Source organism: Pseudophryne corroboree, chromosome 3, assembly GCF_028390025.1.
Source record: "Pseudophryne corroboree isolate aPseCor3 chromosome 3, aPseCor3.hap2, whole genome shotgun sequence".
Lineage (NCBI taxonomy): Eukaryota > Metazoa > Chordata > Amphibia > Anura > Myobatrachidae > Pseudophryne > Pseudophryne corroboree.
This window is the reverse complement of record NC_086446.1, coordinates 74,810,873-74,823,274: the sequence shown is the minus strand read 5'-3', so window position 1 is coordinate 74,823,274 and position 12,402 is coordinate 74,810,873. Positions and strand designations below refer to the sequence as shown.

At 43.8% G+C, this 12,402-nt stretch overlaps 1 protein-coding gene across 2 annotated transcripts in view; it reads left to right on the top strand.

Moving 5' to 3' along the window:
* Positions 1-12,402, top strand: part of LOC135054779 (parvalbumin alpha-like) — a 144,713-nt gene that overhangs the window by 65,360 nt on the left and 66,951 nt on the right. For both annotated transcript variants that reach the window (XM_063958097.1, XM_063958098.1), the window contains exons 2-3: positions 5,369-5,501; positions 8,619-8,728. In XM_063958097.1, coding sequence (XP_063814167.1) covers positions 5,369-5,501; positions 8,619-8,728 — 243 coding nt within the window. The remainder of the gene's footprint in view (positions 1-5,368; positions 5,502-8,618; positions 8,729-12,402) is intronic.

Below are 12,402 nucleotides of genomic sequence, written 5' to 3'. Positions count from 1 at the left end.
GAAATGTCAGTCCAGTTTTAATATCCACATGGACCGGCATCCATTGAGTGACTATCACTCCTTAGTGGGTAAAGTGTTAAATCAGACAGATTGTTGGGTATGCTCTCAAGTACCTCAAGGCCATAGCAAATCAGGATTAGTACCATTCCCTTTAACGGTAGGGGAGGTACTTGAGCTAAAGGGTGGGAGACCGGTGGACAGGAGGTTTAATATCTCCAGTCCTCCTAGTTTGAAGCTCCACCAATATCATGTGGATAGATCCCTAATATGTTTTAACATCTCCAATCCCCGAAAGCCGGGAAATTGGGAAGTGTCATGGAGTAACCAAACCATGACCTTTTCATATAGAGCAGATAGAATGCCTACAGATACAGAGCTTATACGCCACATAGCCGGTAGTGGAAAATCTTTCCGATATAGGTATACCCTAGGAAATAGGATCATGAGAGTTGGAGAGGTATCACCAGGATACTGTGCACATATCATACAAACAGATACGTGTACTAGACAGATGGGAGAATTAGGGTTAGGAGATTTCACATGGAAGATGTGTAAAATGGTTATGTTCTACTCCGTCCCATATGTTCTCCCCGATGATGCATATTTCATATGCGGGAGGAAGGCGTATAAGTGGCTTGCCCCAAACTCTGAAGGATTGTGTTATATTGGAAAAGTACTGCCTGAGGTAATGACTGTATCACATGCCAAAATGAAAGATATACACCGTGGTGCCCAAGCTCCTTATACTCACACTCATTACGAGCACGTCGTTAAAAGGCAACTGACAGAAAGGACAGAGCATCCGGCCTCTGATCTGATCCATGAATCCACCGGGATCCAGGTTCTACTTGCGTTAGATTTCACTCGCACCGCTAGAGGAGTGCTAAACTATAGATATATATCTGCGCTTGCAAATTTATTAGACAATATCACAGAAATGTATGATGACACTTTTAGATACACCGGAAGGGAGCTTCAAGCTTATAAAACAGAACTGGTTCAGCATAGAATGGTTCTTAATTATCCCACAGCAGTGACAGCAGTGGATATTGTGTCACACTGGCAATGCAGTACGGCGTGAAATGCTGCACATATATCACAAATAGTACCGAGGATCCGGTCGAGGTCATAGACCAAAAGATGGACGATATTCTCCAATTAAAGTGGGAATTTCGCAGGAGACACAATCTCACCCTTGCTGCTGTGGGTAATGAGCTGACTGGTTGGGTGTCATGGTTGAACCCGCGAAATTGGTTCTCTGGTTTAGGAGACTGGGCTCAAGGAGTCATAATGGATGTAGGGAAGTTTCTTCTATGTATCTTAGGTGTTGTCATATCGATTGGCTTGATATTTAGATGCGGTCAGGCTTTAATGAAGTGCAAACGTAGTACCAGGGTAATGAGTCTAAGGAGTGAGGAAATTGTAATTCCAATGGATTTGATTTATGACCCAACGTTAGAGACAATGATGTGATGAAAATGCGATTATACGGTCCGTTTCTTTCACCTGTTTCTCCGTTTTCTCCAAGGTAAAAAGACCCACTTGGACGAGGAATTTGACGATCTTGCATACAGACAACAGATGGATTAAAGAAGAAGTTTTGACAACCTTGTACACAGATAATTGATGAACTATGCCATAGACCCCCAGTTTCCCAAGAAATTTTAAATTTACGCTAGCCCAACACTTTTGTAAGTCTATGGACATTGACAAAGCTTTTGCTCGCAATTTTTGGCAAAAGCCCAAAGAAGACTGCATTCAACAGACACCAGACAAGACTTCAACCGACAAATGTTCATTAACCTGACATAGAATACCACTGCATTTACCATAATTGTTTCTTATCTTCATCTCTACAACCTTCAGGTAAAGCACACACATAGTCGATAGGGAATACAGGCACAGATATCAGCAATCACATATCCCCCCATTCATGTATCATCAACTAAAATGTGCTTCCCCATTTTGTTGCAACCAAAAGCCGAAACGAGCTCGGTAAAGTTTGACAGCCCATCCACAGACCCTTGATACGGGATAAGAAGGAATTCAAATGTATACTTCGCAATACCTCGAAGCTTGATTTACAACACGTACGGCACGATGATACATGACCCCCCAAACATGGATTCATACACACATGCTTCTGCTATCTCACTAGGTCATACCCTTTTCACACCTTCTTCTCTCCTCCCTTACCCAACCATGGAAATGTATTTACACATGACATATATTTTTCTCTTTTTGAAATGTTTTAGGAAGTGGCAGTTATTTGTGACTGCCAAAGGGTGGACTGTCAAAGTCAGAAAAATATCATGATGCACACTGCCATATTTGCACCTCATACATGTCCGCGCTGCGCATGCGTGCGCTCTCCCGTGCGTACGCATACCCGCTGTTACGTGCACCCGCAGGCGCACGGTATGCGCATTTATGGTAGAGTTTATGTGCGCCTAGCGTGCGACTCAATCGTTACATATTTTTACCATATAATGTATTTTGTAGATTATGGTCCCTTTGATAGAATCTGAAAGTTTAGTTAATGTAGCATGTTCATAGACAAAGAGATCCCTCTTTGTTTGATACGAAGGGTCAGACAAGGGTTATACAGTGGTGTTTAGTATCCATCGGAAGAGTATTTAATTAGCAATATTTCGGTGTTGGTTTGAAGCGGATTAATCGCTCGTGCGAATAGTTATGGACATAAGAAGTTTAAGTACTTTTACTATTATTTGCACTCACTTATCCATGCGGCGGGAAACCTAGTTTCCCACCCACCTGAGCAGTTGGAAATAGTCACAGCCCACCTGTATGAATCAACCTATGACCTTTTGTTATAATGCGAAGACGAATTCCTGTGTCCAATGAACAATGAGATTGTAGGGACCATTGTATTGTATTGTGTGTGGGGCATAAATAGACAAGCCGATCTGATCCAACTCACTCACTCTCTTCAATGGTTCTCATCACTGATAATCGGGAGCTGGATATTCAGAAAGGCGCATGCGATTGTTCCCTTTGTGCGTAAGTCTTCTCCGCAATCATATTGTCTCTATTGTTATTGTGAGCCATATCTCTCTCTCTCTCCCCTTTCCCTCTCGTTTCTCTTAAGTGTTATTGTACTGTTATTGTATTTTAAGTGTAGTTATCTGGTTAGGTAGTCTATGTTATATTGGTAGTGTATGACTTGTATTGTATTATTCTTTTGCAAATAGAACATTCACATAAGGTGTTAGAACCTCAGCAGGGTGTCTGTGTCTCTCTAGCTGGTACAAAGGGTTTCTGAATTCTAAATCGCTCTAACAGCATTTACATTAACAAGGTTAAGCAGCGTTATATCGCTGCAGTATTTCAGTAGTAAGGTTTTACAATACAAACTCAATCATAGTGTGTTGCATACAAGGGTTACAGTGTAAGCATAATCTGTGTTTAAAGTTTATAAAGGTTTCTGTCTGTGTGTATGCGCACTGTGGGTATTCCGTACACCCAGCACAGCGTGTGTACTTTATTTGCGTACCACGTGCGAGGTCTTCATACGCAAATAGCGTACGGAGTGCGTAGCATGTGCACATGGTTTAGCAGCCATTACGGCTACACAGTATTAATATATAGCTAATGTTAAAAGGTAGTTATTTGACTCTATCACTATGATCCGCACCCAAATATATATGTACCCCATTGTATTGTGGTCTCTCGCCTTGCTCAGGATTTGCTGCAGAACACTAACTCATTATCATGCACCAGGATATAGTATACATGGGATCTTAATATGTACATAAACTCTGTAGCCTGCTGCTTTTAAATAGTCACTGAATTCCACTGCGACTTCTAATATCCCTGTAATTTACAGAAAAGCGTACACAAATATATGCTATACTGGTGCTTCTCAAACCCAGTCCTCGGGACAGATTATCAGTGCATGTTTTCCTAATCTCCTTGCTGAACCACAGATGTATTCATTGATAAATGACAAAAAAATTAAAAGATTCACAGGTGGTTATAATTTATTCCACTTGTGATTCTACGAGGAGACCTGGAAAACATGGTAGTGATAGGGAAGAGTTCCTGCCTGACACTGATACAAGGGACAAGGGGCAGGATGTACTAAGCGGAAAATGCAGTAAACCCGCTGTTTACCGCATTTTCCTGATGTACCATCCCCCGGCCGGCAGGTCAGCGCCGCGGCGGGGTACGCCAGCTTTAGCTGGCGATAGTCCATAGAAGCCTATGGGCTTCTCTCCGCGGCGCTGTGTGAGGGATCCGATCGGATCCCTCCCAGCTTGCCTTGCGGCCACCCCCGTCACCCTGCGCATCGCAGACTGACTCCTGGGGCCAAATCCCGGAAGTCAGGCTGCCGCTGTGCATCGCAGAGGACAGCTCTTATCGGAAGAGCTGTCCTCCGCAATGCTGATCGCATATGAAAGTACATATGCGATCAGCATCGTGGCGCAGGGCGGCGATGTACATTAGTACATCCCGCCCAAGGTAAGACACCACTAGACCACCAGGGAATGTTTGTCAACAGTTCCTCATGTCAACATATCCAAGGCCAGTTCTAGACCTTGTGGCGCCCAGGGCGAAAGTTTCTTTTGGTGCGCCCCCCCCCCCCCCAAAAAAAAAATACCCCCCCGGCAGGTAAAACAGAGTTAGTGTGCACGGAAGGCGCATGCCCAAAAATAGGGGCGTGTCTTCATAAGGAAGGGGCGTGGCCACAATTATGTCCCCAGTAGTTGTGACCCATGTAGTTGTGACCACTGTAGCTGTGCAACCTAGTAACACCGCTTACTGTACAAACAAACAAACAAAAAACCCACAATACTCACCAGTCCCGCTCCTGCTTCCCGTCCGCTGCTGCCGCTGCTGCTCATTCTCTGGCCTCCCGCTCTTCTCTATGGGAGAGACGGCAGGAAATCTCTCACATAGCGCCGCACAGACACTAGAGAGAAATTATGACCTCTCATGTCTGACAGTGGCGCCGGGGAACGGGATGCGGGGTGCAGGTGGGCGGCGGGTGCCTGCGGGGTGACCGCATCGCCCCAGGCACCCACCCTGCTTGCCCGTGCCTAGAACTGCTCCTGGACATATCCTCCATGTAGACACACAAATTACAAACTAATAGCATGCCAATTTGAATTTCAATGAAACAGGGTCATTTTTTGTTTCCAGTTTGTTATGGTCGCAGCCTTTATGCTGAAATCACGTCTGCATTTTTTCCCCTAGTATGGGAGACATTGGTGAGAGTGAAGTAAAATTATAGTTATTTGAGACTTCCAAAGTCTCCTTACTTTGTTCTCATAATGGATCCATAATCTGAATCCCTCTGATATACTTGAATCTGTCATCTATTATCTTGTCTCTTGTTTCACTACAGCTCCTGATTCTTTTAACTACAAGAAATTCTTTGAATTGGTCGGCCTAAAGCTCAAGAGCAAAGATGACATGAAAAAGGTTTTCCAAATGCTGGATCAAGGCCAGGATGGATTTATTGAGGAGGATGCAGTGGCGTAAGTTCGTCACAATTGCCCGGAGGCAAGATAAATATTGGTGCCCCCCTATTTCCTATATTAAGATAAATGTGTGTGTGTGTTTGTTTGTGTGTGTGTGTGTGGAGTGTTCTGAAAAAAATGTATATACTGTATGTATACATTTAATTGTCTTTTATTTTAAATCACACATTTCTTGGCAGTCATACCCAGGATTAGAACCCATGACCTGGCTGTTACACTAACAACAGACACTTTACTGATGGAGCTATTTGCTCCTGTATAGGAAGCATGAGAATTCTTACTATATGAAGTTACGTGTAATTGTCAGAGAAGTATCTTCATATAGTTAGAATTCTCATATTTCCTATACAAGTGCAAATAGGTTCATCAGTAAGGTGTCTGTTTCCAGTGTAATAGGTCGTGGTATTTAATCCTGAGTATGACACTTGTAAAATGTGTATCTACAGTATAATAAAGAGGGTGTGATTTGTAAGGTGCAGGGACCAGTGAGCTATCAATTAACTTAATTCACTGGTGTCACAGAATGGGAGGAGAGGTGCCCTCCTTCAGAGCGGGTGGTATTCATGTGACCAACGGTCGGGAGACCGACGGTCACATGACCTCCTCCAGCTTCCCGACCCCACTATCCCGATGGTCGGCATGCCGACCAACAGGGACTATTTCCACTCATGGGTGTCCACGACACCCATAGAGTGGGAATAGAACCCGTGGCGACCGTAGGTCGCCACCGAGCCCGCAGCGTGACGAGCGCATCGAGCCCGCAAGGGGCTTTCTGCACTCGCCTTTCCCCGCCGGGATCCTGGCGTCGGTATGCTGCCGGGATCCCGGCATCGGTAAGCTGACCGGCGGTCAGGAGACCGCCGGTCAGCCATACTACACCCCTTCAGACCAGGAGCCCGGCGGCAGATGACTCCGTTGCCTCCCAGAGTTCTGCCTCTGGGAGGATGTGCTCGGGTAGGTTAATGGATATATTCTATAACATTTTCACACACATATGGAACATTTAATATGTACTCAGTATGCTGGATCTTTTAACAGACACCATTACGAAAATTTTTCCACTTTAAGAAATCGTGAACCGCATAAAGACATGCTATAAAAAATCCTGTAGGCAAATGGAATATAATGTATTCTTCAGCCAGTATGTCCTGCAATGTATCATGGCAATATGCAATTCTAATGCATTGGGTAATGTTCATATGTCCAAGATCTAAAGATTCTGGTAAAACTTTGCTCAAATCCAGGTTTTCAGCAGTACACATAGGTCGTGCTACAGGGTTGTACGCCAATCTGCCACAGCTGTGAATGTGTACTCAAATATTGTGTGAAAATAAATGCCACAGCCACTTGGATTTGTATTAAGACAGCCACTGGCGGCTTTGCGAGTCCCATCGGCTGTGTACAAAGATGCGGTGTCGGCAGCAGATCAGTCAGTTTTTGAACTTGTGAGTGGCCTATGGGTGTGCAGCATGGGTGCAGGAAGTGATATGCTGGAGCCAGGGCTGCCATCAGAAATTGTGGGGCCTGGGACTGAAAAAATAGACAGGGCCCCTCCATCCCAAAAAAAAAGATTCTGCCGCATCGCTCCACCCCTATGTGAAAACTGCTGCACAGGTAAGGCATGCTTTAAGATGTCCTGCCTGCGCAACAGTACAGTGTTTTATAGCCTAGTGCAGCTCTCCAGGTATTGGTAGTAGGAGGCACTCTCTGTAAGGTCCCGGGACACTAGCCCCCACAGTCCCCCCCCCCTGATGGCTGCCCTGGCCGGAGCCACTGTTACTGCGTATGGGATTGCAGAAGGCAGGCTGAGACATGCCTTGAAAATGGTCTTGACACGTTGACACTTTTGCAGCCACTCCCAGTAAATGTACATCCCCCAAATGTTCCCTGACTGTCAATTATTCTGCAAATAAATCCTCTCTGCAAATGTCATCACAAGTCCATTGCGGTACACGCGCAGTGCGACTCCGGTGCAATAATCTCTCGACTGCAAAACATTAGGTTTGCATACACTCTGAATCAAACCCATAGCTCCATTTCCAAGTTTCAATATTGTTTCTCCATTTGCATTTTGACGAATTGCCAGTCTATGGATGGAGATAGGACAACGACAGTCAATTAATTGTGAGTGCTGTGATTGGGGCAGGAGACTTTATGCTAAATTCCGCTGATGAAATTTGCAAACATCCGGAAATATCCAAACCTGTTCTGCAAAACATTTTCTCCATACATTTTGCATTATACATACCCAGTGCTCCTCCAACCACACAGAATTAAACGATCATTGTCATCTCAAACATATAGGTGGTCATTCCGAGTTGATCGCAGCCAGCAACTTTTAGCTGCTGCTGCGATCAATAGTCCACGCCTATGGGGGAGTGTATTTTAGCTTAGCAGGGCTGCGATCGCTTGTGCAGCCCTGCTAAGCTAAAAAAAATTCAAGCAAAACTAGACTAGGCCTGGACCTACTTACCCTGTGCGATGGATCCAGCGATGATGGGCCCGGCTTTGACGTTACTCCTCCGCCCACCGTTGTCCTGGACATGCCTGCGTTTTACTCACCACTCCCTGAAAACGGCTCCAAACGGTTCCGGATCCACCCAGCCACGCCTCCTTCCTGTCAATCTTCTTAGCGGTCACTGGTGCGACCACTTCCGTCGGTAGCCGCGACGTAACCCGGCGACCCCTGTCGTCGGACAATGTCGCGCACGCGCACTGTGGCTGCCGCGCATTCCGCACACGTTTGCACAGCAGCGAAAAAACGCTGCGTGCGAATGGGTCGGAATGACCCCCATAGAGTGTAAAATAGCAAAACGATATGTGACTTGAAGATTGCATCAATGGAGCTGCACACATCTACCTGACAGCCCAAGTTGCCAAAATGTCTATTTGTGCCAATTTCTACCTCAAGTTCCCACATCTCTAGCGCACTGACCTCTGAAAATTATCCAGCGTACAATATTTTTGAATATTGCAGGTAGTTACATTTCTGGATTTATTGGTTAAACATACATTATATTACATTTGCCTTTATAGAAAATCTTTTTACATGTTATGGTTTCTTAAAACAGATTATATTTGTCTAATAAACTAATTACATCTCCCATTCTGCAGTCTTATAATGAAAGGATTCTCCCATGAAGGAAGATCTCTTACTGAAAAGGAAATAAAGGACGTCCTAGCCGATGGTGACAAAAATGGAGATGGAAAAATTAGTCTTGATGGTATGTATTGTGGTGGGATTATACACTAGTTACACTGACATCAGGGCCAATCTGTATGATGCTTAAGGGAATGCAACAAAGTCCAAAAACCAAAGGGTATGGTAACATACAATGGATTCTAGTGTTAACCAACCAAATGTCACTTTTACTTGTGTCGTGCTGCACTATGTGACGCGCTACTTGTTCCATTTCCATTTAAATGTTTTGCAAGAATCTAATAGACAGATGCCCCAAAATACAAAAAAAACAAAAACTATGATAAATCTTTAAGGGTCAAATCAATGCGCAGCCAACCTGAGCCAAAAGGAATAACTGAACTTCCGAAAATGAACAACACCACAGAATAGCGTTCAGGGAAGTTGGCGCTTAATAGTGACCCACACAGAAAATGTTCAAAGGGATCTTCATTCATAAACTAAAACAATTCTTCCATATGGGTACCTATAATAATAGAAAAAACGTGGACATAATAGTGTGAAACCTTCACAGCATCCACCCCTGGTGACATCAGATGGAATCAATGCGTTTAGTAGAAAACTTTGCCCTGTGGAATAAAGGGTATAAATTATCCCCCCAAAAACCCACACATCCATGTGTGAGAAGAAAAAGGAACCCTCTTAGGGTATATCAGCATGTAGAGGGTTCTTTGAGAAACAGAAATTAATGCTTTGAAGTTGGATCCTCCACTTGGTTTCTCTCACTGCAATAAGCAGGCAAAGGAAGAGTGATTTAAAACATTTTAAAAACTATTTTTATTTAGCATCTGATCTGTACACAGAAGAATACCCATAATATAGTAGTATTAACTTCCTATTAGACTCAGACTCAGCAGGCACACATATTAACCAGACTCAAGCACAAAGAGATGGAATGCAGAGTAATCATCTAGCCATGTGCAGTGTTGGACTGAGGCAGGAAGGGCACACCTGGGGGGAATGTAGTGATAGGGCCCATGTTTAGTGGTGTGGCCATTCACCACAGAGGGGATCAGTATGAAATACCTACAATCAAAATCCCGACGGTCTGCGAGGGGACACGGTACACTTATACAGTGTCCATGTCAACCTATGTCAACATACACACTGAAAGACATGTGTTGACTTTTTGACCTGTCGACATTTTAAATGTCTGTTTTTTAACCTGCACATGTTATATCTGCCTCACCTGCAGTGCACATGGTTTTGCCCAACTGCTAACAAATTTGCTGCTGCGATCAGATCTGAATTAGGCCCCATGTCCATTATTTCTCATTATTACAATAATCCGTATGATTGATGCAACAAAGAAGAGTTGTTGGTTTTTATTATTGAACATCTATATGAACATTTCTTCCATGAGGTGCACCAAAATAACTTGCCCCAATCACTGCAGACACACTTGAGTCCCATGCACTACCAATGTCAGACACAGTATTAGAGATTTTTTTCTTCTGCGTATGCGTACATGTCCCACTGTGCAGTGCATAAGCATGCGGATAGTGGCCACATAGAGTCTGAGTTGTGATTGAGGAACTCAGGAGACGGTCAGTCTCTGAAATGTGCTTTACAGTGGTGTATCCATAATGGGTGAAATTTTTTGGATGCTTACCACTCTTTAAGGTTAGGAAATAGTTTAAAAACATGCGCAGATTAATTCACGGGTGCAGCTAAAAATTATATATCTCAGAGTGTATATCCCTTTACACTTAACAAATAGATTGAGAGGAAAAAGGAGAGATACAAACTAAAAGCGCTCCCATAAAAACCAAGTTTACAAACACACACCCAGTGGATACATAAAATTAATTGGTCACGTACACTGGTAATTCAGGAGATGAATAAAGATCCAACGTTGATTAAAGGCAGATGGATCTAATTCTCATAAAATTATAAGACAAAAAGAAAGTGCAATAGTGCAATTATCTTTGTTTAAAAGACCTGAATTTATTTTAATATCGCACTTACACCAAACAGATGAGGTCAGTAGCATATAGAATGAATCCTCTTTGGCAGTACAGCAACAGAGGACTGGATGATAACAGTCCTAACAATGTCCAACGCCGATATCAAACAAATGCAGTTAGACCTTAAGGAAAAAGGCTCCGGAAACCAGGATCCAACACAGTCCCTCAGCGTCCAGTGCAGATGGTAAAACTCAAATGGGGTCACAAGTAAAGCGGGAGAGTACACAAGTCACTGGGAAAATGGCGCTGTGGAAATTTTCCAGGCGTTTCACTCATGTGTAGTACTAAAATCACTGGGAAAATGGACGCCCCCTTCTGTATGTTCATCAGTGTATCCGTAATGTGCCACTTGTGTGCACCTTATTGTTCCCGCGTCTTCATGCTCACCAGTGCCACTCACCTGCCATCTGTGTACCTTACTGTGCTCCCCCTATGTCTGCATGCTCTAAAGAGTGCCCCTGACCCGCCACCTGTATGTAACTTATTGTGCCCCCTCTCTGTATGTTTGTCAGTGTGCTACCAGCATACCTCCCAATATGACCTTCTCAAGGAGGGACACAATGCTCTGCTTCTGGACTTCCCTCTTAATTTATGATGGCCGACACCTGTTTAGAACAGGTTAATGGATAAGAAAGGTGTTTGACCACAGGTGCCGGCAATCATACATTAAGAGGGAAGCCCAGGAGCAGAGCATTGTGGGGAGGTATGTACCAGGATGCACCTTATTGTGTGCCGCTAAATCAAGGTGCATATGGTAGAGGCTCAGAGGTTTTGTGATTGGTAAATTAGACCCTTTAGAAAACAAAATATCAGCATCTGGATTACAAATAAAGATTTGAATGTGAAACCTAAAAAATACTGATGAGTAAAACATAGACAAGACTAAATTGTGCACCATTTTATATAAAAGATCAACAGCTCTTAAGTGAATTTGATTAAACTAGCTTAAACTAGTTTACAACAAGAGATCATTATTCAAAAGATGATACTTTAGTTATTGGGTTTGTCTTCTACATGTATCTAATGTGGATCATACGCCTTAATCGATCAGCAGTCATTACAAAGCAATTAATCCAGCTATGGAGTCGCATCAGAAGACATAGCAAGATTATTCCTTATGCTGAATTATATAGGATTTAGCTAGCATCGTAATCATTAGTGTCTTAAACATATTGCTCTAGAGCTTTGGAACACTAACAAATACTGTAGCCTACTCACTCAAAGACCCATTACCATTGCGTACTATATAACAAATGCTTAAGCTTCAGATGGGATCAGTATGTAATCTCGGTGGCCGGGATACTGAATGTCAGTATACTGACAGTGGGATCCCTGCCACTGGTGTGACGGCAGTGGGGCGAGCGCTACGGTATGGTAACTATTTCCCCATCAGATAACTTGTCGCCAGAGCTGGCCCTAACCAATATGATAGCCTAGGCAAGATTTTGTCTGGTGCCCCCTTGCACAGACGCTAGTTCCGCCTCTGACCCTGTACTCCTTTCCCAGCACCATCACCCCTCACCCATAGCAGTCCTCATTTTGGTGCTCCTACCCCCCTATATTTAAAATAGAACAGTGCGCACATTTGGTGCGCATCCCAAAATGGGGCGTGTTCTTGCTAGGACGGGGCATGGCCACACAATAATACCCCCAGTTGAAATTACGCCACACAGTACTGCAACTTTAGTCATATTATATCATGCAATAGTCTCTTATTCACGTTACATCACAC